We start from the raw sequence: 27,425 nt of genomic DNA, 5'->3' as shown, positions 1-27,425 counted from the left end.
TTGGCCACCAACAAGCAGCTTGTTATACACGAAGTATTCTAAAATGGGAACTACCCTAGGGTCAAAGGTCACTATAGAGTAGAAGACTGTCTTTGAGCTGAGTGAAGACACGGCTTTTTTGGCTGTCTTTTGGCTGATAAACTTGGGCTCTATTTTTAGGTAAGGTTGTATCGTGGAGGAGTCAGTTAATACAGTCTGGTGTCTCTCTGTCAGCTCTCCATTACCTTTTGCCATTGTTAGTTAGAAATTTCATCGTCAGATAGCTTAAATGAATTCAGTCATCACTGTCTTTAAAGTCTGTATGTGTATCCAGACTGTCCAGTTTTAGTGGCGTGGGGAGCACTGCTAAAGGCTAGGTGAAGCTGTTCCTGCTTGTGGAAGGCTTGTGAAACTCTAAAGTCGGCAGCACATGCGCTGGAGAGCTGGCTCAGCTGGTCCCAGGATCTACACAGACATTTACAATCATCTGTTCCAGGGGATCCAACACCCTCTTCTGACCTCTGAGCACTAGGCATGTATGTGACACTCAGACATACATATACTCCTACACATAAAATGAAAAAGTCTAGAAAAAAATGATAAACTACAGCGTTTTTGTGAAAAGCTGAGACTAGTGCACAGGAATCCTCAGGGAAGTTGACTAAACCTTATAAACGCACCTGCGTTCTCTGTTTAGGTAGGTTTGACATTAACACTGAATGCAAATCAGCCTGTAATTGTCTGTCACTCAATCCCAAATGCAGGCCTAGTGCAAGAAATAAGATTCTTAGGGTTGTTTATTTTCGTAAACTTAGGTAAACACACTTGCAAATGTAATTGGATTGCTAAGTCGTATTTTGAAATGTTTTCTAGAAGAAAAGTGTAATGTGGGGAGAGTGGCCACATCAGCTTCCTGGTCCCTTTAGTGTGTGGCTGCGTCCGCATGGTTTCTGGGGCGTGCGCTCTTGCCACGGCAGGGCTGCCTGAGATAAGACTCGGAAATTCAGAATCTGATAATCAGTATTCTTTTTAAGACCACCACTGGTATAGCATGAAGACTATTTGCATATATGTTACATTTATGTTATATGATATATACCTCCATATAATATATGCATCCATATATGTAAATACTTATGTTATATTCATGTTAAGTATTTGCTATGCTTTCAGTTACCTGAAAGAAATCGAAGCTTTCTTTCTTTCTTTTTTTTTTTTTTTTTAAAGATTTATTTATTTATTATATGTAAGTACACTGCAGCTGTCTTCAGATACCAGAAGATGGCATCAGATCTCTTTTATAGATGGTTGTGATCCACCATGTGGGTGCTGGGATTTGAACGCATGCCCTTCGGAAGAGCAGTTAGTGCTCTTACCCACTGAGCCATCTCTCCAGCCCGAAGCTTTCTTTCTTAAATCAAAAGTTTTATCAACTTGTTCATGCTTGTAAACATACTATGTTCATTTTCCTAAGATCAGGAAGTCTGGTGAAATAGAAATTTGTATTGCTTTTGAATAAAAGACCTGATTCATCATATATATAACACACACACACACACACACACATCTAATCAAAAGTTTTAGTGTGTGTGCATGTGCAGAGGTCAAAGGACAACTCTGTGGCGTTGGCTCTCATCCCCCCTTTCCATGGGATCTGCAGACTGACCTCAGGCAGCAGGCATGTGTGGTGAGCTCCATTACCCACGGAGCCCGATCTCCCGTCATCCTCACCTGCTCTTTACTGACCCGCTCTGAAGTGTGAGTGACTGTGAGTTTATCTCTGTGCCATACTTTTGCTTGTCTTATCAACACCTGAATTGCCCTTTTCACTTTTCACCCTGCTTTGTGGAAATACACCTTATGGTGGAAGTGTTCTTATAAACACAGCCTGCTAGGTGTCTTTATAAATAATACAGTTTAAAAAATCATGCATGCATATGGTAAGTTAAATTGAGCAACACTTGAGTGTGTGTGTGTATAAATGTATATATATATACATTTGTATGTGTGTGTATTTATATATGGTTTAAAATAAAAAAGGGGCTGGAGGACTAGATGGCTCAGTGGTTAAGAGCGTTTGTTTCTCTTCTAGAGGTCTTGAGTTTGGTACCCAGCAGCCACATTGGGTGGCTCGCAGCTGCCTATAATGTTAGCTCTTCTGACTTCTGTGGCTATCAGCACATGTGTGGCATTTACACAGACAAATTATATGTGTCATTTAGTTTTTGGAAGGCCTCTGATCCTAAAGTATAAGGCAACAGTAGAAATGGAGGGAGAAGTTCAGCAGGCATGGCCATTGACATAGACATTAGATGTCTGTTCTGCTTTGTGGTGACAAGAAGCATTAGTGACAAGCTACTGTTGAACTGTAGATTATTAGTCTTAGACATGTAGGTTTTTTTTGTTAAAGGTTTTGTTTATTTTATATGTATGAGTACACTGTGGCTGTCTTCAGACACACCAGAAGAGGGCATCAGATCCCATTACAGATGGTTGTGAGCCACAATGTGGTTGCTGGGATTTGAACTCAGGACGTCTGGAAGAGCAGCCAGTGCTCTTAACTCCTGAGCCATCCCCCCATCCCCCTCCATTTGTTGATCTTTTATTTTCTGTTTTGTTCATTTATCTATTGTGTGTTTTTTGAGACATGGTTTCTTTGTATAGCTCTGGCTGTCCTGGACTTTATTTTGTAGACCAGGCTGGCCTTGAACTCACAGAAAACCACCTGTCTCTGCTTCTACTGGGGTCTAAGGTGTGTGTCACCATTGTTTGGCTAAACTTTGCTCTTTTATCTCTGGTTAGTTTTACTTTCTCATTTTCTTTTTCTTTCCTTTCTTATTTTTGAGACAGAATTTCATGTGATCCAGGCCGGCTTTGAACTGTAGCTGATGGAAATCTTGAACTGTTTATTTATTTATTTAGAGACAGGGTTTCTCTGTGTAGTTCTGGCTATCCTGAAATTTGCTTAATAGATAAGGCTGGCCTTCAACTCACAGAAAACTGCCTGCCTCTGCCTCCTGAGGCTGGACTATAGGCATGTGCTACCTCTGCCTAGAGAACCGTGTTTTTGTTGTTGTTGGTTTTTGTTTTTGTTTTTTTTTAATAAAATATTTTTAAGATTTATTTTATGTATGTGAATGTTTTATCTTTATGAATGTTTTATCTGTGTGTATGTTTTATCTGTATGTGTACTACATGCATGTCTGATGCTCTTGGAGACAGAGAGGTCCCCTGGAGTTGGAATTACAGATGGTGTGAGCGACCATGTGTGTATTGGGGACCTCCAGCCTCTGCGGGAGCATTCAGTGCTGAATCATCTCTCCATCCCTAACCTTGAATCTTTGATTCTCCTGCCTCCGCTTCTTGGGTTCTGGAGTTACAGACATGTGTCTCTATGTCAGTTCTGGGTATTGAATTCAGGACTTTATGAATGCCAGGCAGGCACTCTCCTCCCAAGTTTCCCATTTCCCAGATGAGGAAGTGCAGGTCTGGAGAACCTGCCTCGCCCCAGGTTATGTGACTCAGTAAGAGTGTGAGAACCTTTAGCATCATCAGGCCTTTTGGTCTATGGCTACATCTGACTGAATTACCAGATTCTGTGACTAGGATACAGACACGTCTGCAGTGATAACAGCAGTTGCTAATTTGTTCTTGTGATTTAGTCATGTATGTTTTGGAGACGGGTAGTGATGTATGGCCGGGATCAAATCATGCCTTAAGTCAGCATGCCCTTGTCAGAGAGTGCCCCCGTCACGGAGCGTGTCCCCGTCACCCGAGCACTGGGGTCACAGGTGTGCGCCAGCACAGCTGGCAGTCTGCGATATTTAAAAGCTGTTTTCTCTCTTTCAGACATTATAAAGAGCTCTGATGGGCTATTTGGGTGACACCCAGTGCAGTGAACTGCAGGTGAGTAGAGATGGCTTAGGAGAGCGTTACTGAGGAGAAGAGACTCGGGAAGGCCTGAAGAAGGGGCTCCGGAGAGGCTTCATCTCACCTTTTTGCTTCTGTTAATTGTTAATATACAGAGTGATGGGTCTCATGGTGAATTTTTATACCTATGTGTCATTGTACCTTGGCGGTGTTTGGAGGCTTCATCCTGATAAGAATGTCTGGCTAGAAAGATGGCATGGGGCAAGGTGGAGTGACACACAGCTGGGTCAGACAGATGGCCTGGGGCTGGAGGACCTAACTGACTTGGCTACTTCAGAACAGATGGGACAGAGCCAGCTCTGTCAGTGTAGTGTGTGTGGTGACAGCAAGGAGGGGCATCCTTCTTGGACTTGTATTCTGATGAGTAATGGCCCAGAGGCTCGTGTGATTGGAACTGGAGAGATCTACTAGCTTCTGTGTCAACATTTCTTTCTTTTTTTTAAAGACTTATTTATTTATTATATGTAAGTTCAGTGTATCTGTCTTCAGACACTCCAGAAGAGGGCGTGAGATCTCATTACGGATGGTTGTGAGCTAGTCTTTGAATCTTTTCCAACTTTAGTATATGTGCTGCCAAATTGCAGTCGTCCTTAGCCGCTGTGTACTTCTCTTTCCCCGTTTATTTGTGTCTTATTAGTAAACTTTACTTTGCCAGATATTCTTTTTGTTGTAAGTGCTTTTTGTGTATCGGGGCATTTTGGGGTCTGGAGAGGTGACTCAGAAGTTAAGAACACTACACTTGTAGAGAGCCCAGTTCTGTTCCCAGTGCCCTCGTCAGGAAGCTTACAAACATCTGTAACTCCATTTCCAAGGAAGCCAAAGGCCTCTGGCTTCCACAGGGACCTGCGTCCATGTGCAGATATGAGGGTGACCCTGCAAGTGTCAATGCAGGCAGAGATCCACGAAGAGGCGAGAATGAGAGCCCAGCTCAGACTGACGTCATCAACCTAGATCAGACTTCAAGTAGTTAAAGTATGACTACTTTGGAATGCCATAACAAAGTACATATGACGATGAGGGTGGGTTCTATAGTTAAAAGGCCTAGAGTCTAGTGTGGTCTCTGATCAGGATAGGATGGTTTGAACTCAGGACCTCTGGAAGAGCAGTCAGTGCTCTTAACTGTTGAGCCATCTCTCCAGCCCTATGTCAACATTCTTAAGTGCTAACCACCCTGTGTTCTGAAGGCCAAATATTGAATTGCTTTCTCTTCATGCTGGGTCATGGCTCTGTGCATATAGACCCATACATATACATACTTGTATAAAATGCATAGTGTATGTTATGTATATGCTTAGAGGATTTAGATACTGAGACTATGCCAAGAGAAACAAAAGGTGAGACTTTCTTCCTAAATGTTACACTGTTTTTACTTAGTGCTATCAGCCTTCCAAATTATTTGTGTTTTGCTGAAATGCCTACTTACTAAAGACAGACAATGTTCTTTGTCTATTATCTTGGTCTTTGATGTTAAAATAGGAATGCTACAGAGCCAGGCTCCTTCCTTCCTTCCTTCCTTCCTTCCTTCCTTCCTTCCTTCCTTCCTTCCTTTCTTTCTTTCTTTCTTTCTTTCTTTCTTTCTTTCTTTCTTTCTTTCTTTCTTTCTTTCTTTCTTTCTTTCTTTCTTATTTAATGCATATGAGTGCTCTATCTGCATGTATGCTGGCATGCTAGAAGAGGGCATCAGATCCCATTACAGATGGTTGTGAGCCACCACCAACCATGTGGGTGCTAGGACTTGAACTCAGGACCTCTGGAAGAGCAGCCAGTGCTCTTAACTGCTGAGCCACCCCTCCAGACCCTGGTATGTATCCTAATCTCAGCAATCAGGAGGTTGAGGCAGGAGGGTGGGAGTTCAAGGCTAGCTTTGGCTGTATAACAAGTTCTAGGCCAGTGTAGGCTATATGAAACTCTATTTCAAAAAACCTCTAAGTCTGCTGGGCAGTGGTGGCGCATGCCTTTAATCCCAGCACTTGGGAATCAGAGACAGGTCGATTTCTGAGTTTGAGGCCAGCCTTGTCTACAGAGTGAGTTGCAGGACAGCCAGGGCTACACAGAGAAACCCTGTCTTGAAAAACCACAAAACCAAAACAAAACAAAACAAAAACTCAAAAAAACAAAACCCCTACATCTATATATCTACATCTCTCAATATCACCATTTCGTTCCCTTTGTTTTTCTTTTGCAATGCTGGGGATTAAACACAAGCCTTGTGCGTGCCCATCGAGGGCTCTGCTGGAACTGTATCCCTAGCTGCTGTGTTCTCCAGGAGGTCACTTGCACTACCAATTTTGACGCTGGCTCTAGGATGCCCTTGGGCGTGAGCACACAGGACACACGCTGGGTTTAAACTTCCATGTCTTTTCAGCAGTAGTCTTCTGTCAGGCACACGCTTCTGCCAGGTACAAGCTTGAGTTTTTATCTTTTGTACTTTTTATAAATGAACATTCTTTACTTCTAGTTTTGTTTTAAGAGAGACTTTTGTAGTAAAGCCCAGGCTGCCTTCAGACTTAGGCTCCTCCTCTTCTGCCTCTCCTGAGTGTTATTAGGGTCACCAGAGCATGCTGCCACACCTGGCTTTTCTGTCTAACTGTCCTCAGGCTTCCTGGCCCTGGCTTCTCCAATGTGTTCCCGTGTCTGTCTTTTCCCTTCAACAGTCCACTACTGAGTCAGAAGAGTGTTTCTGTGACTCCTGGAGACATGAACACAGCATGTATACTTGTGAAGTTTACAGTAACATGTGGCATTAACACACGGTAGTCTTGAGTATGTGTGTATTTAGTGTGATTTGTCTGCTGTGGAGATGGTTGGCCATTAAAATTAAGATGGCCAGGTGGTGACGTATGATTTAATCCTAGCTCTCAGAGCCAGTAGCAGGTGGATCTCTGTGAGTTTGAGGCCAGCCTGGTTTACAAAGCAACTGCCAAGTCAACACAGAGAAAACCTATCTCAAAAAGCTAAAAAACAAAACAAAATAACTTAAGAAAAAAAAGCAAGACAAACTAAGATGGAGAAGGGAAAAGAGGGTCCTGTCTGTGACCTCGGGACTTGGGGAGACTAGAGAGTTACTAGCTGAAACCTCTTGAGCTATATATGGAATCTCAAGCTACCCCTAGATGCTGTTTCACAATCTAAGCTGGCACTAGAAAGGCTGAGGCAGGAGGATTGACCCTGTTTTAAAAACAGGAAAAATGGAAAACTGAGGTGTAGGTAACCGTGGTTGTCTCGACCAGGAGTGCACACAAGCTGGAGTTACAGGTCCGTCAACTACCTGACATTGGTGCTGGAAACAGACTCTGCTCCTCTGCAAGAGCAGAGTGTGTTCTGAACTTCTGAGCCATCTTTCCAGGCTCTGGTGCTTTCTTAGTGTTGAAATTGTTCAGTGTTTGGGTTTATTACCCATAAATAGTTGTTTTTCTTCTTGGATGTTGAGGAACATTTTATGTTATAATTTTCATAATTTAAAGCTGAGTGTGGTGGGTACATGCCTTTAATCTCAGCACTAGGGGAGTGGGGAGCATAAAAGCAGGTGGATCTCTGAGTTTGAGGTCTTCAGAACAAGTTCCAGGACAGCCCAGGCTACACAGAGAAACCCTGTCTCAACAAACAAACAAACAAACAAACAAACAAACAAACAAACAAACGAAATTTTACAATTTTAATTTACACATGGAAATAGTTCACTTCATTTTAGACTGGCCCCAGACTCTCTGCATAGTCTGGCATGACCGTGAATTCCTCTCGTATGGTGGTTAATGTGGTCCTGAGGCCTGAATCAGGGCTTTTGACCTGATAGCCAAACAGCTCACCATCTGAACTGCATCGCCAAGTTTGTCTGTGTCTGTCTGGCTCGCCTTATTTATTTATGTTGCTGGCTAGTTTTCAGTTATCTATTTTTAAAAATTATTTATTTATTTATGTTATGTTATGTATGTATGTATGTATGTTTGAGTGTTCTGTCTGCATGTACTCCTGCACACCTGAAGAGGACATTGGATTCCATTACAAATGGTTGTGAGCCACCATGTAGTTGCTGAGAATTGAACTTGGAACCGCTGGAAGAGCAGCCACATTTCCCTAGTCCTATCTGTTAATCCTTTAATCTGTGTCATTGTACGTAGGGAAAAAATGTGCATAAACGCACATTCTGACTGTATCTCTAGGATAAATTTAGGAGTATGCTATTATGTTTAAAGATATTTATGTTAATGAGTGTTTTATAGATTCTGATGTATATTTTACAGTAGCACCAAGGGTGTGGTGTCATGCCAGTTTATATGGCTAGCAAATACAGATTTTCCAGTTGCGCTCTACTCTGATCGAAGCACATTGTCCTGGGAACAGTTTTCTGGTTAGCGGTCTGAGATGACTCTTGGAGCTCTTTAACCTTTATTGTTGCGTTTACCTAGTGGAATCGTCTTTGTCCTTTTCTGCTGCATTGTCACACAGTCAAGATTGATGTGGCTTTGCATGGAAAGGCACGTATAACCAGCTAGGAGATGGTTAGGAGGCTAGCCAGGCTGAGCTCAGTGAAACAGTTTGTAATGAGGATACAGTCTGAGTGCGTGAGGGGCACTGGGGATTGTGGTGTAAGGGGTCGGTTGGTGATTCCAAGATTCAGTTTAGCAAGCACTTACTGGACAGGAGCCACTGGCTTCAGCTATCCTGGAGGCATGCATGAGGTGAAGCAGGAGAGCTTGGGCTTGATCAGTTAGGGCTTCTGACGCCCCCTGTGGCTGATGAGAGTACATCCCTAGCTTATCCATGGCATATCCCTTGTGTCATTACTCTTGAGTCCTGCTGGAAGGAACTAACCGTTGTCTTGTAAGACGGTTACTGAGGAATGAGAGGACAGATGAGAATGAGGTGGGGAGTCCATGTGCCGTCCCATGAAGTGCTTGGGCATATGGTACAGCCTTCTTGTGATAGTGGGGAACATTCCTGCCTGAGGGGGGTCGTATGTAAATCATACGCAGATGGAGAGCAACAGAAAGAAGAGGGTATGGAAGGAAGCAAGGTAGGGTGGTAATGGGGTGGCTTGGGATGCATAGCATCCTGGGATAGTATCAGCCATGGGGAAAGTGATGCTGTCCATGGTCGGGACTGGGTGAGGGGTGGGTTGGAAGGGATGAGAAGGGCGGCAGAGACCAGTCAGATTCATGGCAGTTTTATAAAGGAGGGCGATGAGGACTTGGATTAGGTTGGTGGTTTTGAAAAGTAATGGTGGATGTAAGAAGTAATTTGGAGACTGATGTGGAGAGGTGGTGACTGGTAGGTAGGGGAGGGAAGGAAACACCATGGGTCCTGAGCCTTGAGTCAGGTGACACCTTGGTTATGGTTGGGAGCCTTAAGAAGTAGACATGGGGATAGGTTCCATGAAGCATCTGCTTCTCTGCCTCACCCTCTGACGGTGCAGAGAGGATGATGGGATTTTAATCTCGACATTCTTATTATGCAAAGATGTGGACGTAGAAATACCAGGAGAGGAGTGCGTGAGTGTCCGGCTCTTCTAATCTAGACATCTTTGCTTTCCTGTCACCTACAGTAAGGCACGCTCTGGAAGTGATTCTATGACCTCAGACTTTGTGTTTGTAAGGAAAGTAGCATGATTTGGTTTCTAGAAGACTGTTTTATACACACACATACACACACACACACACACACATACACACATGCATACACACACAGACACACACACCATACACACACTTTATTTACTTTGTGTCTAGTGTTTTGACTGTATGTATATCTGTGTACCATGTGTGTGCCTGGTGCCCACGGAGGTCAGAAGAGGGTGCCGGATCCCCTGGAACTGGAGTTATAGAAGGATTGGAACCACCATGAGGGTGCTAGGGACTCTCAGTCTTCTTCAAGTTCTCTTGACCATCACTGCAGCCCTGGTCTTAGACGTAGTAAGTCTAAGTAAGAAGTAAGCCGAGTGGTAGGCCACAGCGGAGGACTCGCCGTGGGGAAGGGAAGGAGCAGGCATGTAGAATGTCTGCTTGCTTCTGCTTTGTGTCTTGGGCTGAGACTCTAGGCCATTTTATTTTTGCCTCAATAAAACTTGGTTCTTGTTGAAAAATATAAAGGATAGACGGATTGAGAGAAACTACAACAGTACCACCCAGAGCTTCCCATTTTTACTTTTAATAAGCATTTGGAGTAATTTCAGAGTTACAGAGGTGCGGGTGTAGAGCACAGTTCTTACCTAAGCTTCACCTAGCCCCGCCCCCTCCACAGGAGAGTTCCGGTTTCCATGGCACCTTTGTCAGACCATTTGGCAGCTTTCCTTTCCTCTTTCCTTTTTCCTCTTTCCTCTCTCCTTTCTTCTCCTTTCCTTTCCTCTCTTCTTCCTTTTCCTTTTTCTTTCCCTCCTCTCCCTCTCTTCCTTCCTTCCTTCCTTCCTTCCTTCCTTCCTTCCTTCCTTCCTTCCTTCCTTCCTTCCTTCCTTCCTGGCTCTAAATTCACAGATCTGGCTGTTTTTGCCTCTCAAGGGCTGGCATTAAAGGTGTGCACCACCACATCCAGCCCAATGCACCCCCCCCTTTTTTTTTTAAAGAATTTAAAGATTTATGTATTTTATGTATACGAGTAGCTGTCTTCAGACACCCAGCAGAGGGCATCAGACCCCATTACAGATGGTTATAAGCCACCATGTGCTTGCTGGGAATTGAACTCAGGACCTCTGGAAGAGCAGTCAGTGCTCTTAACGGCTGAGCTATCTCTCCAGCCCAATGCACTATTTATAACTTTTTAATTAAAGGTTTATTTATTTTTATTTTGTGTGACTAGGTGTTTTGCCTGCATGTATGTTTGTGTATCATGTACATATAGTGCACACATAGGAAGAGGGCATTGGATCCCTTAGAAATGGCGTTAACTGTCAGATGCGCACCATGTGGGTGCTGAGAATAGAACCTGGGTCCTCTGTGAGAGCACCGCTCGCTCTAACCACTGAGCTATCACTCCTGCCTTCAATACACTGTTCTTGTTTGTTTGTGAGATAGAGTCTCACTATTGCCACTGTGGCTGGCCTGGAATTCTGTGTAGTCCAGACTGGCCTGCAGCTGGCCTGCCTTTGCCTCCTGCATGCTGAGATTAATGCGTGTTCCACAACTCCTGCCAGCTCTTGCTTTACTGAGGAAGTTGGCTCTTTCATTTTGATTTGTTCTTTAAGAAGCTCAGCTACTCTGAACTAATTTAGTTGCATGTCTATATGGATAATCTGAAAGGAAAAAAATTACAAAGGAAGTGGTTTTATAACAGTAAAATGCAGAAATACTAGATAATAATATAGAAAGGGGGTTAGTGAGAAATCCTGGGTTGGCCTTGAACCCTTGATTTCGCTGCCATGTTCTCCTCATCAGTTAATTGTCTGCTGGTGTGGACCACCATAGCCAGCCAGAAAAGTTTGTCTTATAGTAAAAATGTCATTGAGGTAGGTTAGTACATCCGGTTAATCCCAGCTCTCAGGAGCCTCAGGCAGGAGGATCTGGAATTTGGAGCTAGTCTGGGTGACATAGTAAGTTCCAGGTTATCCTGAGCTACAGACCCTGTCAGAAAAAGCAGCCATCTTTGCTAGAATTTGTTCTTTAAAAAAACAAAACAAAGCCGTGCGTGGGTGCTTGTGCTGTTGTGCTGAGTGGAGGTCAAAGGACAACTTTACCTTTGGTTCCCTCTCCACATTTCCGTGGAATCAGATTGGTGCTGTCAGGCCTCAGGCGGCCATCTTCAGAGCACACTCAGACCACAGCCCGAGGTCTCCTGAGCGTGCTCTGTTTGCTTCTCAGTGTCGGGGTATTTTTATTCATTCAGAGAGGTGTTAAATAAGACTCAGCTCTTTAGGAAATAATTTGGAATTACTGAAACAAGTTTATCTCTAGAGGTGCTAGCAGTTTTGAAAACTGATCTAGGGAAAAGTCAGTGATGGGTGGAAAAAAGAATCAATTTCCTCTTTTAAATAAAAACAAATTATTACCAAAATAGGTCACAGGCAGTCCTTCAGGTTTCTTTTATACATTTAAAAGATTTTTTTGAGGTCCTGATGTTGTGGCTTATACCTGTAATTAAGAGGCCGAGATAGGAAGATTGCTGTGAGATTCTACTATCCTGTGCTACACAATGAGATCTTGGCCAGCCTGAGCTTTGGCATATGAAGGCCTATCTTAAATAAATGAAACACACAAAAAATAAAATATATATTTTTAAAAGATTTATTTATTTTATGTAAATGAGTGCTCTATCTGTAAGTGCACCTGGATGCCAGAAGAGGGCATTAGATCTCATTACAGATGCGAGCCACAATGTGGCTACTGGGAATTGGACTCAAGACCTCTGGAAAAGCAGGCAGTACTCTAACCGCTGAGCCATCTATCCAGCTGTAAAATAGTTTTCTTTGCTGTACTTATATCCGTTTGGAGTTTAGAAGCATTACCACTTTGTGAAAGAGGAAGTTTGAAATAGAGTATGGTTGGTAAACTTGATTTCTTCTTATACTCTCAGAGGCTTAGGCTATCCCAATGCTTCTTGTATGGTTAGCAGCTAAAAAAATTTTTTTACAATTATTAGTGTGTGTGCATGCACAAACACACATAATCAATGGACAGTTTGCTGAGAACTTAACGGGAGTCAGTTCTCTTCTTCTGCCATGTGGATCCAGGGGATACAACTCAGATCATAAGAACTGAGCTATCTCACTGGTCCTTACATTTTCTTTATGTTTTCCCTTCTTCCTTCCTTCCTTCTTTCCTTCCGCATGTGTGTGTGTGTGTGTGTGTGTGTGCGCGTGTGCTCAGTGATTTTTATGTTTTAGAGAAAAATGCAAGCTTAGTTGAATAGTAAGTATGTTACTATAAATAGGATCTTGTTTTGCTAAGTGCCTGTGTATTCCATAGAACTGGGCACACAGATGATGAGGAACCTGATACTGCACTCCTTGTGGCTGGCATTCTAGTTCTGGGAAGGCCTGGTATTTTACTTACGCTAGGCCATTGCTTTGGACAATTCAACTGAAGTTCTTATTGAATAGTTTTAGTGAATGTGGTGGTTATCCTGGAGATAAAAATGGCAGAACACGTGACACCTGTTTACATACCTAAGAGGTGTATTGGGCAGTTAAGTATTTTACTTACTGTATATAATCCAAGGTAATAGATACCAGAGGCTCAATAATTCTGAAGGAAGGCAGGCTGATTTGAGGCGGTCCCTGAAAGCAGGGCAGGATGTCAGTAGGTCCGGAGAGGCTGAGAAGAATGCTGTGGGTAGGATACTGGTGCTGCCAGAGGCCTGACTGTGTTTGGGGTCTGTGTGTGCGGTATTGAGAACGTTAAGGTTGTGGCCAGGTTGTGAGTGACCCCCTGGGTGCTGGGTAACGAGCTTGGACATTACTAGGTGGGCATCTTGGAGTCATGTGACCCCTGCGGTGGGTAATGCTCTTTACTTTTTCTCCCAGAGGAGTCGTGTCAGCTGCACCATGTAGTGAGTCCAGGCCAGGCTAGCCCAGTGCATTGTGTCTGTGGCACATCTCATACTTTCTGCTGTGGCTGCGTCCGCTGGGCCCTGCCGCGCATCACCAGGGAGGGGGAGAGCTCATGTGGGTCAGTCTGGATTTCTTCCTGTGGTCACAGCACACTGACTTTGTAGTGTAGTCTTATTTTAGGGTAATACTGGAAATCCTATGGGCAAAATAGAGGCACATGACTAGCTTAAAAAAATGTGGATTTCAAATTCAAATTTAAAATGCTTATATTCTTTGTTTTGTAAAGAAACTTAAACATATTTAGTATGACCAAATCTATTAAAATTTTTTTGTTTACTATGACTAAAGCCCAACTCTTAATAGGTTTTTACATTTATTGTTCATGTGCGTGTATGTATATACGTGTGAGTGTGCATGCCCGTATACATGCATGTGGGCAGGTGCATGCCATGGCGCCCACCTGGAGGTCAGAGGGCAGGTTGGCAGGAGTCCCAGGCCTTGAACCTACGTCTTAGGTGTGGCAGCAGCTGCTGTTGAGCCAGCCTTCCCGGCCCTCCTCCAGACTGTGATGGTCTTGAGTTGTGCTCTGTAGCTGAGAGTGTTTGACATCTCATCTTCCTGCCTCCACCTCCCGAGTGCTGGGATTACAGGTGTCAGCCATCTTTCATTTATATGATGTTGGAAATCAAACCCATGAGTGCTAGGCAGGCCGCTGTGCTACACCCCTCATCTCCAAGAACCTTGTATATAACTTTGTCTTTTAAGTTCTTCCATGACTTTATTGTTTATGTATACATATGATGGATATGTAGTCCAAAAGGAAGATACAGCTCAGGGGTCTTGATCAAGAATCAGTTATGGATCTAGGGTTGCAGCTCAGTGATAGAGTGCTTTCCTAGCACATGTGTGGCCCTGGGTTCAACTCCAGTACTGATATGACACCCCTGTCCCCCAAAAAGAAAAAAGACTCAATGAGTGCTGTTAGTAATTTCAGGGAAAGAAGAGATTGAATATAGCTATTAGTCTTCTAAACCTTTGGAAATGCTTATGGGTCCTTCATGTTAATTGTGCAGTAGGCAGTTTTGTGTTGATAGAGGGGAAGAGAAGACAGATGTGGAAACCATCCTGACTGGAGTGGAGGCATTTTGGTTATCACTGTGGCCCTGGAATTTGATCACGGTTGCTGCTTGCACTTTAAATCCTAGAGGCTTTGAGATGAAAGAGCTCTGTGGCCACACTGACAAGAGAAGTCAGTGAAAGGACTGCAGCTGGTTGGTGTTGTATTTGTGTGTGTGTGTGTGTGTGTGTGTATGTGTGCACATGTGCGGAGGCTGGTGTTGGAGGTCCTCCTTAGCTGCTGTCTACAGTTTTTTTGGCGACAAAGTCTTTCACAGCCCTGGAGCTCACTAATGCAGCTGGCTATAAAGGTGCAGAACTTCTACTGGGAATGGAACCTGGATCTTGACGCTTGTGTTTCACATACAAGAGTGAGCAGCAATCCTTTGCCCCCCACCCCGCTTCTGTGGTGTTTTGGAGACGGCTCTGGACTTGGGGCATCTTCCTGCTTCAGCCTCCTAAATGCTGGGATTACAGACATAGGCTACCTCACCTAGTAATGTTTTTGTTTTCAGATAAAAATAGGACGGCCATGGTGACCATGGCCCTAATCCCACCAGGTAGGTCTCTGTGAGTAAGAGGCCAAGCTGGTCAAGGTGCAGTGAGTTCCGAGGCTTCTCAAAGAAACAGTAGATTCATGGCTTTATGTAAGGTGGTCTGCTGGTTATGGTTGCTGTCACACAGATGTGCTGGGTCCCAGCAGTCTGCCTGCTGCACTCTGGTACACCTTGATTTCATTTCCTCCAGTGTTTGGACCCAGACCAGCCATCTAGCTATGATGGCATTCTTCAAGAGCAACTTGTGTCTTGTGCCAGATGACCTCCACCGTTGGCTTACTGGGAACTGCTCCTTCTTTTTTTTTTTTTTTTTTTGAAGCTGCAAGAACTATCTTTTATTGGGGAAGGCTTCATCAATCCTTCTTGGCTGCCGCCTTCCTCATGGCTGCCAGGACGTTGCTCAGCTCCTCCCGCTTTCTCTTGGCTCGGATGTGTGTGCCCACCCTCTTCTTGATGAACTTGAGCGCGCGCTTGTCTTTGGACACCTTGAGCAACTCCATGGCGCGCCGCTCGTAGGGCGCGAAGCCGCACACCTCCCGGATCATGTCCCGCATGAACTTGGTGTGCTTGGTGAGGCACCCGCGGCGCCGGCTGTGTCTGGCTGTGTCTCGGCTTGCTGACGTTCTTCGTCACCTTGTGGCCCTTGTTGAGGCCCACGGCCATCGGGTAGCGCAGGGCCATGGCTGCTGCTCTCCTATGGCGGCCGAGACAGGAAGCGGAACTGCTCCTTCTGAGGCTGCATGCTTGCTTTCAGCCTGAGGTGGTGGAGCAGGGGAATGCCAGTAGTTTCATTTACTAATAACCCACTTATTTTGCACCTATTTTCTACAAGTCTGTCAATCACGACACTAAGATTCATCCTTGTTTTATTGTTTTCTAGTTTATTGGTATTGTTGTACTCTGTTTATATTTAATTTTTTAGTTTTTTTCCCTCTGAGATGGGTTTTTGTCTTTGGCTATCCTGGAACTAGCTCTGTAGACCAGGCTGGCCTTGAACTGACAGAGGCCACCTGCCTCTTGCTTTCTAAGTGTTGGGACTAATGATGTGCGCCACTGTGCTCTGAAAAGCTGATTTGTTTTGGCGAATAGTCTCATTAATTTAATGCACTTGTGGTTCAGGCAGACCTGAGTCTGCAGTCAGTCTACAGTGCGGAGCTATCCTCTCCAAACCCGGACTCACTCACGCTGCCCTAGAGCCTTGGGCTTCCCCTGGCTTGTCACTGACCATACAGCCTGCAAGCTTGAGGGCTGCTTTCTGCTCTTAATTATCAATATCCTTGTGTGTGTCTGTCTGTCTGTCTGTCTGTCTGTCTGTCTGTCTACCTGACTGCCTGCATGCGGAGGCCAGAGGATAACTTGGGTGTTGGCGCTCTCATCCCGCCGTTGGGCTCTGGGGATCTAACAGATCTTCAGGTTTGTTAGCAAGCACCTTTCCCGCTGAACCTTGGTTTAACCCAGGTTGTTTGTTGTAGGTTGTTCTTTTTCACTGCTGAGTAGTTTTCCACTTTTTTTTTTTAACTGCTAAAGAATGCTTGAGTTTAATTTTTAGCAATTCTGACTAGAGCAGCTGTAAACATTTATTTACAGGTGTGTGTACGTTTGGTTCTCATTGTCTTGGGATAAGTGGATAGAGCAAGGTGTTACTGAGACATGTGTGTCAGTGTGTGAGTATGGGCGTGTTCATGTGTGGAGGCCAGAAAAAGGTGACAGGTGCTGTCACTCTCTGCCTGCTCCTTTAGAGGTACAATCTGTCTTGAACTGGGGGCTTGTGTTTTCCTGGCTAACCTGGAAGCCAGCCAGCCCCACAGAGCTTTGAGCTGAGGTTATAGATGTGCATCAGACTCCCTTGCTATGTGCACACTAGGACCAAAACTGGGGCTTCTGGGAAAGCAGCGAGTGCTCATAATTGCCAAGATGTCTTGCTAGCCACAGCCCTTTAAACTCACCTGTCCAGGGTGTGATGGCTAAGCCTGGCTTTCAGTTGCATTTCGCTGACAGTTAATAGTGGTGAGTATCTTCTTTTACTATTATTTATTTATTTATTGATTTATTTTTACTTGGATCTTTTGACACATTATCTCTTTCTTATCTCTTATGCTGGGATTAAAGGTGTGCGCCACCACTGCCCGGCTTCTTATTATATATATATATTTTTTTTCGAGACAGGGTTTCTCTGTATAGCTCTTATTATATTTTTAATTGTTTGTGTATGTGTATTCTCACATGTGTGCTTGTATATGTAAGTATGGTGTCCATGGAAGCAGTGACTGCGCCCACATAACCATTACCTGTTTACTAAGATGAAATCATTCCTTTGTCAAGTAGGTGGAGTTGTCACAGAGTGGTGTTTTATTTTCTTTAACAGCAGTACCGTATTTTATAGTTTTGGATGTTGGTTTGTTTGAGACAGAGTCTCCCTGTAGCTCTGGTTTACCTTGAACTCATAGAAATTTCCCTGCTTCTGCTTCCCAAATGCTGGAAATCTGAATTTCTATTTTGTTTTTTTAAACACTTTATTTTTTATTTCATGTGCATTGGTGTTTTGCCTGCATGTATGTCTATGTGAGAGCATCAGATCTTGGAATTACAGACAGTAGCGAACTGCCGTGTGTGTGTGTGTGTGTGTGCGTGTGTGTGTGTGTGTGTGTGTGTGTGTGTGTGTGTGTGCTGGGAATTGAACCTGGGTCCTTAGAAAAAGATCTTAACCGCTGAGCCATCTCTCTAGCACCTGAATTTCTTTTTAAAGATATATTTATTTCAGCAGTGAGTGTTTTGCCGGCACATAAGCTGCCATGTGGGCATTGGGAAACTGAACCTGGGTGCTCTTAACTTCTCGAACTAGTTCCAGCTGGAGAGTACTGAGTGTTAACTGATTTCCATTTTACACAAGTGAAAATTTGCAAGTTTAGGGGAATTAACCACTGCAAAGTATCATTTTAAGGGCTTCACAGAGTACCCCAAGGAGGGAAGTGTTAGCGGTCTTACTGTCCTTTTCCAGATGGTAAATTGAGAAACTCAGGCTAAGTCCCTTGCTCCAGGCCACGGAACTGGCAAGTAGCAAGTGGGTGAGCGTCAAGGTGGGGCCTCTGATTTAGCGTCTCTGCCACTGGACGCTGTGTTACCTCCCGAGGACACAGCTCGGGCAGTATTGGCTTGTTTTTATTCCCACTTATGTTTAGAGTATTTGTCTAGGCTGTGAGTTTTGTGGGGTGCTTTGTGTTTTGGTACCTGGGTTGTCTCTTCTTTCCTGTAGCTTTTGGAGTTTATTCTAGGACTTTATTAAGGATAGGCAAACACTTGACACTCTTGTTTCTTAAACATTTTTGGGTTTTTTGGATTTGGTTTTTTCAAGACAGGGTTTCTCTGTATAGCCCTGACTGTCCTGGAACTCACTCTGTAGACCAGGCTGGCCTCGAACTCAGAAATCTGCCTGCCTCTGCCTCCCAAGTGCTGGGATTACAGGCGTGCACCACCACTGCCCGGCTAAACTTTTGTTTTTAATACATGCGTGTGTGTGTGTGTGTGTGTGTGTGTGTGCGCGCGCACACACACACACACACACAAACACAGAATTAAAAAATAAAATAAATCTTAAAAAAGAAAAAAAAGGGCTGCAGAGATGACTCTTGAGTTGTAAGCCAGATTCTGTCTCAAAACCCCAAAAACTGGGGCTGAGAGCTGGCTCAGTGGTTAAGAGCTTCCGGAGGACCTGAGTTCAATTCCTAGAGCCTGCATTGGGCATCTTGCTGCCTCTTGTAACCTCTGGCCTCCAAGGGTACCTGCACTCATGTGTACACATGATCCTTATATGTACACATCATTAGAAATAAAATGCAAAAGTCTGAGTCCCAGGGATAAAAGTCAGCATAGGCCTCAAGCATCTTTACCACTGAGCCGTCTGGATTAACCCTTTTAATTATTTTGGGACAGGGTCTTACTAAATTGTCCAGGCTGTCCTTGAGCTTGCTTCTTAGCCCAGGCAGGCTGTGAGCGTGGGATCTGTCTTGCCTCAGTCTTCCTGGTAGCTCTATCTGCCATAGCTTGCCTTTCTGTTACTTACGTTCTTATCTGTCAGTTCCCGATGAGGCTGATTTTTTTTTTGTTAATGCTGAGAGATGGTTTTCATTACTACAAGTTGGCAGATGTGCTTCTGTGACTAGGAGGTGGAGGCTGGGACTGCTGTTCAACAGACTGCTGTACGGGACAGCTCCCTACACACAGAGGTCTGGAGCCCCGAGTGTTTCTGGGGGCATGTGTGCCATGAATTAGTGATTGTTTTGTAATGCCTTTCTTCTTTCTTTTTTAAACGATTTAATTTTTAATTTTTATGCTATAGGCGTTTTGCCTGCATGTGTGTGCATTCATGGAGATCCAGTGAGGACATTGGACCCCTGGGAACTAGAGCTGCAGAGGGAGGGCAGTGCGCTACCATGACTGTGCTGGGAACTGAGCCTGGGCCCCCTGGGAGAGTGGCAAAGTTCTCTTAAGCGCTGAGCTGTCCCCCAGCCCCTGTATGCTGGTCTTAGGGGTGGTGGTAGAGCCACTGCAGCAATCCAGAAATGATAATTAATTTTACCAAGTCAATATATGTTTATCTTAGGGACATAAACCATAACTGAAATGTTTAAACTCTTTTAAACCTGACTGGGAGTTATATAGCATGCAGAGGGGAAGCTGAGGGAGTTTGAAGAGACTAGGGACTGAAGAGATGTTGTCTATTTGTTGAATTATCTAGTTAGTTAATATAACATAGTTTTTATTTTTTTATGTTAAATGATTAATATGTAAAAGAAAGAAAGAAAGAAAGATTGAAACAAAGAGAGCAGATGATGCTCACATGCCTTTAATCCCAGCACTTGAGAGGCAGAGGCAGGCAACCTGGTCTAACAGTGAGTTCTAACACAGCCAGGGATACACAGGGAAATCTTGTCTTGAAAAACCAAAAAAAAAAAAACAAAAAAACAAAAAAAACCCCAAAAAGCTAAAAAGTAGTAATGCTTAACATGTTAAGTGTAAACATTTTAAACCATATTTTGTTTTTAGTTAAAAATTCCAGGAGCTGGGAAAAAGCAGCTCAGTTGGTAAGGCCCGTCATATAGGCCTGAGTTCAGATGGTGGTATCCCAGGAAAAGCCAATTGTGGTACTGCGTACTTGTAATCCAGTATTGGGAAAACAGCCAGGCAGATCCTCGGCAGTTTCAGCCAGCCAGCCTCACCAAATTGATTGATAAACTCCAGATTCAGTAAGAGACCTTATCTTTTTAAAAAAAAAAAAAGGAAAGGGAAGAAAAGAAAAAAAGAAAGAAAAAGGGCACTGGACAGAGTGAGGCGGCGTCTGTGTGTACAGGGCTTTACGGTGCAGCCCTGGCTGTGCCAGGCACTGTCACAGGTCAAGCTGCCCTTGGACTCACAGATCCACTTCCTTTTGCCTCTTGGTGCTGGGATTAAAGGCATGTGGCACCAGGCTGGCTATGGTGCATGCTTTTAGTCCCGCCATTTAAGAGGGAGAGGCTGGAGTGATGGAGGTAAGGCTGCTTTTCCAGAGGACCCTAGTTAGATTCCCCAGCACCCACATAGGGGTCAAAACTCTGACTCCAGTCCCCGGGATCAGACATTCTCCTTTGACCTTTGTGAATACCAGGTTTAGGAGGAACTTCCATAAGCATATAGTAATAATAGTAGTAGTAGTAATAGTAGTAGTAGTAATAGTAGTAGTAGTAGTAATAGTAGTAATAGGCAGATGGATCTCTTAAACTCACAGAGGTGAGTTAAGGCCAACCTGGTTTACATGATAAGACACTGACGAGACATGATGAGACATGATGTGTCTTTCGACACACACACACACACACACACACACACACACACACCACACAAACCACACCACACACACACCACACAAACCACACCACACACACACCACACAAATACCACACTCGCACACACACACACCACACACACCACACACATGCACACACCACACACACACACACACACACACACACACACACACACGTTCCAGATTGAGAAAGTTAGAGAATACAGTATTGCCTCTCATATACTGCTCGCATTTGCTAACTGCTGACATATACTGATGCTGTGTCCCCTTCGGCCCCTCTCATCCAGTTCCTGCAGGGCGTCTGTGTCTTCTGCAGTATCAGCAGGATGGGAAGCTGAAGGGCTCTGCTCATTTCTGATGCCTCTCGACCTGCACTGCAGTTTATGGCAGCAGAACAGCTTATTGAGGGCAGAGCCAGGCTCTCAAGGTTGGAGCTGGGGATGCCAGCCAAGAGCATTTCTGTACGCCAGTGCTACTTAGCCTGCCTAATGCTGTGACCTGCTAATACAGTTCCTCATGCTGTGGTGACCCCAACCATAACACTACTTTTGTTGCTACTTCGTAACTATAATTTTGCTCCTGAATCATAATCTGTGTCTCCTGATGGTCTCAGGCAGTCCCTGTGAAAGGGTTGTTTAACCCCGTAGGGGCTCGACCTACAGGTTGGAGACGGCTGCTGTAGGCTGAGGAGGTGGCGGGACAGATGAACTCCATAAGGCCATGGGAGCACAGAGGTCGTCAGAGCAGAAGGGCTAAAAGAACTGACCAAGTGAAGCAGGCTGCAGCCCTGACGAGGTGGGGAGGAGGTTGGCAGCAGTTGGCCTTGAAGCAGAGTCGTCTCTGCCAGTCTTCTGTTCCCAGTGAAGGCCTGGGGAGAAGCAGGCTTGGATTTCTGTGTGTGTGTGTGTGTGTGTATGATGGCGCTCCTTCCACTGTGGGATATGTGGGTCAGACGAGCTGCTGGCTCTCTCAGGAAGCACCTTTACTGAGCCATCCTGCGAGCCTCTTACTGTCTTGAACTCTTTTACTGGGTTCTCTCTGCTAGAGTGAACTAATATGTATGGATTTACAGAGTGACTTACAGGCTCTGGCCCATGCAGTCCAACAATGACTGTCTCCCGTGCAAAGATGAGGAATCCAGTAGGTGTTTAACCCACGAGACTGGCTGTCTCAGCTGGCTCTACCTGGGACTGGAGTCCCAGTCTTGGAGAGCTGCCCGTCTATGTCTGCCTGAAGAAGTAGGTTCTAACCCCACCGGCAGCAGGACAGATGAACCCTCCTGAAGTCAAGCAGGGCAAGAGGCAAAGCTTCTTCCCTCTTCCCTGTGTGAACCAGAATAAGGTGTGTCTTCTGACTTCACACGATCCAGATTGAGTGTGGGTCTTCCACCTCAAATAGTCCATCCCAGAAAAATCCCTCACAGCTGTGCCCAACTGCTTGGGTTTTAGTTAATTTCAAAAACATGTTTTGAAAAAGACTTTGCCTTTGTGTGGGTGGAGGTGTGAGCACGTGTGAGGTCAGACGAGTTGGCTCGCTCCTACCTTGTGGTACCCTGCCATCAGCTCTAGCTGTCAGTGTGGCAGCAAGCACGGCTCCCACTGAGTTGTCTCGCTGGCTCTAGGCTCTAGTGCACCCTTAGTGGTCAGTGCTGACTGTCCTTCAGAGGACTGACATTGATAGATTACTTCTTTTTTCCCTCCCTTTTCATAGCCCTGGGAATCAAACTCAACCCTGTACATGCTAGCCAGGGCTCTACCACTGAGACGCTGATAGGTTCCGACTTTGTTTACCACCGTCCTTCATGTGCTTCATGTATTGGTGGGAAGAATCTCCCTTTCTCATGGTATTTGACTCTAGTTCTTCCTACCCTACCCTACTGCTTTTTGGTATCTTGAGTTTTACGTGTGGTTTATCTCCTCTTGCTGAGTTCAGCTGAACACTTCCTTTTTTAAACATTAAAAAAAAATGTCCTTGTGGATGTGTGGGTGCATGTGTGGAGGTCAGAGGAGAGCTTGCAGGAGTTGGTTCTTCTACCCTGGGCTTGTCAGGGGTGGACAGGCGGGCAGGTTGGGTGCAGTGCCCGTACCCACTGAGCCCTTTAGTTCAGCTGAACTCTTGTCTCTGCAAAGCTGGAGTTTGTTCCTGCTGTGGTCTGTATGGTGAACTCTTGTTTACCTCTGGAGCCAGCTCACGCCTCAGATGGAATGAGTTTTTCTGGTCTTCGGTAGCCTGTGCTTTGGCACCTCTGCTGACCTCTGAGATCCTGGAAAGCAGTGACCTAATGTGCTATCTCTGTTTAAGGCTGCTCGCCCATGGCCTGACCTTCTGGGAATGTGGGCGGTGTTGAAGTAATGCCCAGCTCGGACTTTGGCTAGTTTTTTTAAGGGTGTGAGAAAAAAAATCCTACATAATATGGATTTTGATTTACACACTTGACAGAAGTGTAAGACTAAAGATTTAGATAGGAAATGTTTCTTCTGCTCCTTTGGTCAGAAAAGTGGAATCTTGTTTTAATCTGTACTTTGTAGCATTCATTTATGTTTCACTTATGAAGAGTTCGATCCTGGTGGCTTATGGTGGGGAGTTTAACATGGATTTTAGTAAATAAAGGCTTCTTAAAATATACGTGTTAGATTTCACACTGTCCACAGCTGGCTGCAGTGGCCAGATGGCTTGTTGAAGCAGGCCCCCCCAAGGGCGTTCAGTTGCTGGGGTGGACATGGGGAGAGAGTTTATAAGCCTTTCTATGTATCTCTGTCTCATTTTTTAAAAAACAAATATTCTTAAGATCTTTCATAATTTGCAAACCTCTTTTGCCTATGTGTGTCCCTCTGAGTGTGTGTTCACTGCATGCATGAGGTACCTAAGGAGGCCATCATCCTCTGGAACTGGGATTAGAGTCAGCTGTGAGCTGCCCAGGAGCTGAACCTGGGTTCCGAATCTGGTTTCTCTCCAAGAGCAGCAAGTGCTTTTAGTTGCTGAGCCATCTCTCCAGCCCTTTGCTGAGTCTTTAAGTCACACCCATTCTTTTCTCATGTTTAGGATTTTTGTCCCTGAGTCATGGAAGACAGAAGAGCTGAAAGGTCATGTGAACAAGCGTGTGCGTCACTGCAGAGGCAGGACTATGACATGGCCCTCCAGCACTGCACAGACGCCCTGCTCTCTCTCGGCCAGTACTCCAGGGCCGACTTCTCAGGGCCGTGCCCAGTGGAGATTGAGCGCATCAAAATCGAGAGTCTTCTTTACAGAATTGCTTCATTCTTGCAATTGGTGAGTGAATGCTGTTGGTAACCAGGGATGCTGTTGGTGGACCAGTAATTACAAGGACCATATGCTGGACACCTTCTGTACAAATGAGCTAGCTTAGGCTTGGACAGATACAAGGGAAATACCTGGTGAACATTCTTAATGGCAAACAACTATTTTAAAACCTTACAAACTGTGTTATGGTACTCACCATTCAATACCTGTTTATCAAGAACGTCTGTCTGATAGACGCTGTTCTAGGACCTTCACGTGTATACTGGTAAGAGAGAAAAGCCTTCTTCCTGTCACAGTCTAGCAGGGGAAGAGACGGAAGCAGTGGCTGTTGCAGTGGCTGCACACTAGGTTGACAGCATGCTGAAAGGAGAGGGCGCAGGAACCCGGAGCGGCCATGCTGGAGATGGCCTTTACCCAGGTGGCTCCGGCCCGCCAGTGAGGAGGTGATAGGAAGGGAGGATGAGGGCAAGTGTGGAGATCTGGAGGAAAGGAAACGGACAGACAGGGCAGGGACCCTCAGACAGAGGCATCACAGTCAAATCTGAACAGTAGCTAGGCCACTGTGACTGGGGAGAGTGAGTGAGGGGAGAGGGAAAGGGTAGGGCAGTGGAGTCTGTCGGGCCTCCCAAGTCATTCACAGGAATGATTGGGGGCTGCTACAGCTGGGGCAGAGCAGGGGTGGGATTTGATTCACCAGGAACCCTTAGACTAGTTTTCAAAATAGTCTATTTAAAAAAAAAAAAAAGCCGGGCGGTGGTGACACACGCCTGTAATCCCAGCACTTGGGAGGCAGAGGCAGGCAGATTTCTGAGTTCGAGGCCAGCCTGGTCTACAGAGTGAGTTCCAGGACAGCCAGGGCTATACAGAGAAACCCTGTCTCAAAAAAACCAAAATCCAAAGAAACCAAGAAAAAAAAAAAAAAAAAAAAGCCAGGCGGTGGTGGCGCACACCTTTGATCCCAGCAGTTGGGAGGCAGAGGCAGAACTCTCTAAGTTTGAGGCCAGCCTGGTCTACAGAGAGGTTTCCAGACAGCTGGGGCTACACAGAGAAACCCTGTCTCAAAAAACGTGGGGGCAGGGAGGGGGATAGTGATGGGCATAGTAGTACACGCTGTTAATCTCAGCACTCCACTCGGGAGGCAGAGGCAGGAGGATCTCTGTGAGTTCCAAAGCAGCTCCCATACACAGGGAATTCCAGGACAACTAAGGCTGTGTAGAGAGACCCTGTTTCAAAAACAGACTGGAAAGGGAAATGAATGTGTGCAAGGGGACTGTGGGGACTGTTGGGATGACCCAGGGTCGAAATGACTCAATGTTCAGTTTATAATCGGCAGTGCAGCCTGTTCTGTCTCAGAACCGATTTCCTGACACTAGGTGCAGGGAATGGGGACCCTGTCATGTGAAGTCACTTACCCTGAATTTTCTTTTGGCTGAGTGCTTAGAAGAATGGGGTTTCCTGGAGCTGGGCTGAGGAAGTCATTTGCAGGGAGCATGTTTGTGAGCTTTGACCCTTCAGATATGACGTGTCATTGAGTGTCGGGCTGGTGACGAGGAGCGATGGAAAGCCAGGGGTTCTGGAGAGAGATTAGGTTGTTAGTTAGCATCCAGGGTTTGGGTCAGGTCACAGGGAGAAGCAGGCTGCAGACCCACTGTGACGTGGGACCAGCTGGGGAGAAGGAGCAGCGAGCAGCGAGGCTGGGGGCGAGGAAGGCGAGGGAGCCCTAGGCTGCCCTGTGTGCAGACGCAGCCACTCACTCTGGCCACGGGCTGCCTCTCGGGATGGGCAGGTGTGGCTCAAACTGGAGGCCCTGTAGGTCACTGGCGGCCATGATGGGAGTAGCCTCCTTAGACAGTCAGACTTAAAGTGAACCCGAGAGAGTCCAGGCGGAAACTCTTTTTTCTGTTTTTCTTTCTTCAGTCAGTCTCACTGTGTAGCCCTAGCTGGTCCCTGTGCAGAGCAGGCTGGTCTCCAGTTGGTAGTCCTCCTGCTTCTGCCTCTGGAATGAAGGGTTACAAGCTTGCAGAGCCGACTCTGAGAAGATCTGCCCCAAGCACCAGAGTTAAAAACCAGAGCCAGTAAAAAAAGCAGAAGTCTCAAGTTCAGCTTTTTTAATTTTAATTTTTGAAGTTATGTTTACTTTGTGTGCATTGATGTTTTGCCTGCATTTGTATTTGTGTTGGGCATCAGATCACCTGGACTAGAGTTACAGACGGTTGTGAGCTGCCTTGTGGGTGCTGGGAATTGAACCTAGGTCCTCTGGAAGAGTAGCCAGTGCTCTTAGCCATTGAGCCATCCCTGTTAAGTTCCCCCTTCCCCTTGCAAGACAGGGTTTAGGATTTCTCTGTGTGTCCCTGGCTGTTTTGGGATTTGCTCTGTAGACCAAGCTGGCCTCGAACTCAGAGATCTGCCTGCCTCTACTTGTGTGCTAGGACTAAAGGCATGCGCCACCACACCTGGCTCAGTCAGAACATTTTTTAAGTTGGGAAAAAAATAATAGCATGTTTGTTTCAGAATGGATCCGTGGAAAGGAACCATGAAAAGGTGTGGTAGAGTAGAAGAAGCTTGGAGGTGGATGGTGGTTGGTTTAGAAAGGAGTAGGTGTGAGGAGAGGCTATTGGGAAGGAAGTGGACACAGCCGTGACAGTGGGAATTCTCAGTCAGCCGGGAAGAGGAGGCGCGGGAGGAGACTGTGGTTAGCTCGGAAGCTGGAGGAGGTGAGATTGCTGTGGGAGTGGGTGCAGGGAAAGCACACTGAGGTGGAGGAGGTGACACTCAGAGAGCATGGGCATGAGCCATCCGTGTGAGTGCCAGACAGATGGCATCCGCGCTTCTCCTGAGACAGCTCAGCTCCTCTGCACTGCTGGGTCTTAAAAGCAGCCTTCAAGCTTGTCCGTTTACCGTGTGTCTTTTCTTTTCTTTTTGTAGAAAAACTACGGGCAAGCTGATGAAGATTGTAGGCATGGTATGTTTAAAAAATGGGACCCTTTCCTGAGTTGAAGATTTTTAAAAATTATTAAAGTGAACAAAATTTAAATTTTGGTTTTTTAAAATAAATTTTCATCTGCCGATTTCAAAAGCAATTAAAATGTTAAAAATCTTATCTTACTGAAGTGTCTAGTGAAGGATTGGGTTGATGTCATTCCCGCTGTGACAGGCATATTCCAGGCGAGCATGTCGGCATGACTGTTGACATTCCTGCCCCACAGGCCCTCTCGCTCCCTCAGGGAGCATTTAGAGTGAGTTCTTTAAGGTTTGGCAAACAGCCGTG

General features: G+C 45.4%; 1 protein-coding gene and 1 pseudogene across 3 annotated transcripts in view; one reads left to right on the top strand and one right to left on the bottom strand.

The window, feature by feature from the left end:
- Positions 1-27,425, top strand: part of Helz (helicase with zinc finger) — a 143,307-nt gene that overhangs the window by 3,158 nt on the left and 112,724 nt on the right. For all 3 annotated transcript variants that reach the window (XM_052197429.1, XM_052197428.1, XM_052197427.1), the window contains exons 3-5: positions 3,829-3,885; positions 23,939-24,166; positions 27,083-27,119. In XM_052197429.1, the coding sequence (XP_052053389.1) occupies positions 23,957-24,166; positions 27,083-27,119 (247 nt within the window). In that variant the 5' untranslated portion in view covers positions 3,829-3,885; positions 23,939-23,956. The remainder of the gene's footprint in view (positions 1-3,828; positions 3,886-23,938; positions 24,167-27,082; positions 27,120-27,425) is intronic.
- On the bottom strand, positions 15,378-15,772 carry LOC127695354 (60S ribosomal protein L36-like; annotated as a pseudogene).

The sequence above is a fragment of the Apodemus sylvaticus genome, chromosome 10 (genome assembly GCF_947179515.1).
Source record: "Apodemus sylvaticus chromosome 10, mApoSyl1.1, whole genome shotgun sequence".
NCBI classification, from domain to species: Eukaryota; Metazoa; Chordata; class Mammalia; order Rodentia; family Muridae; genus Apodemus; species Apodemus sylvaticus.
This window is presented reverse-complemented; position numbering and strand designations above follow the sequence as displayed.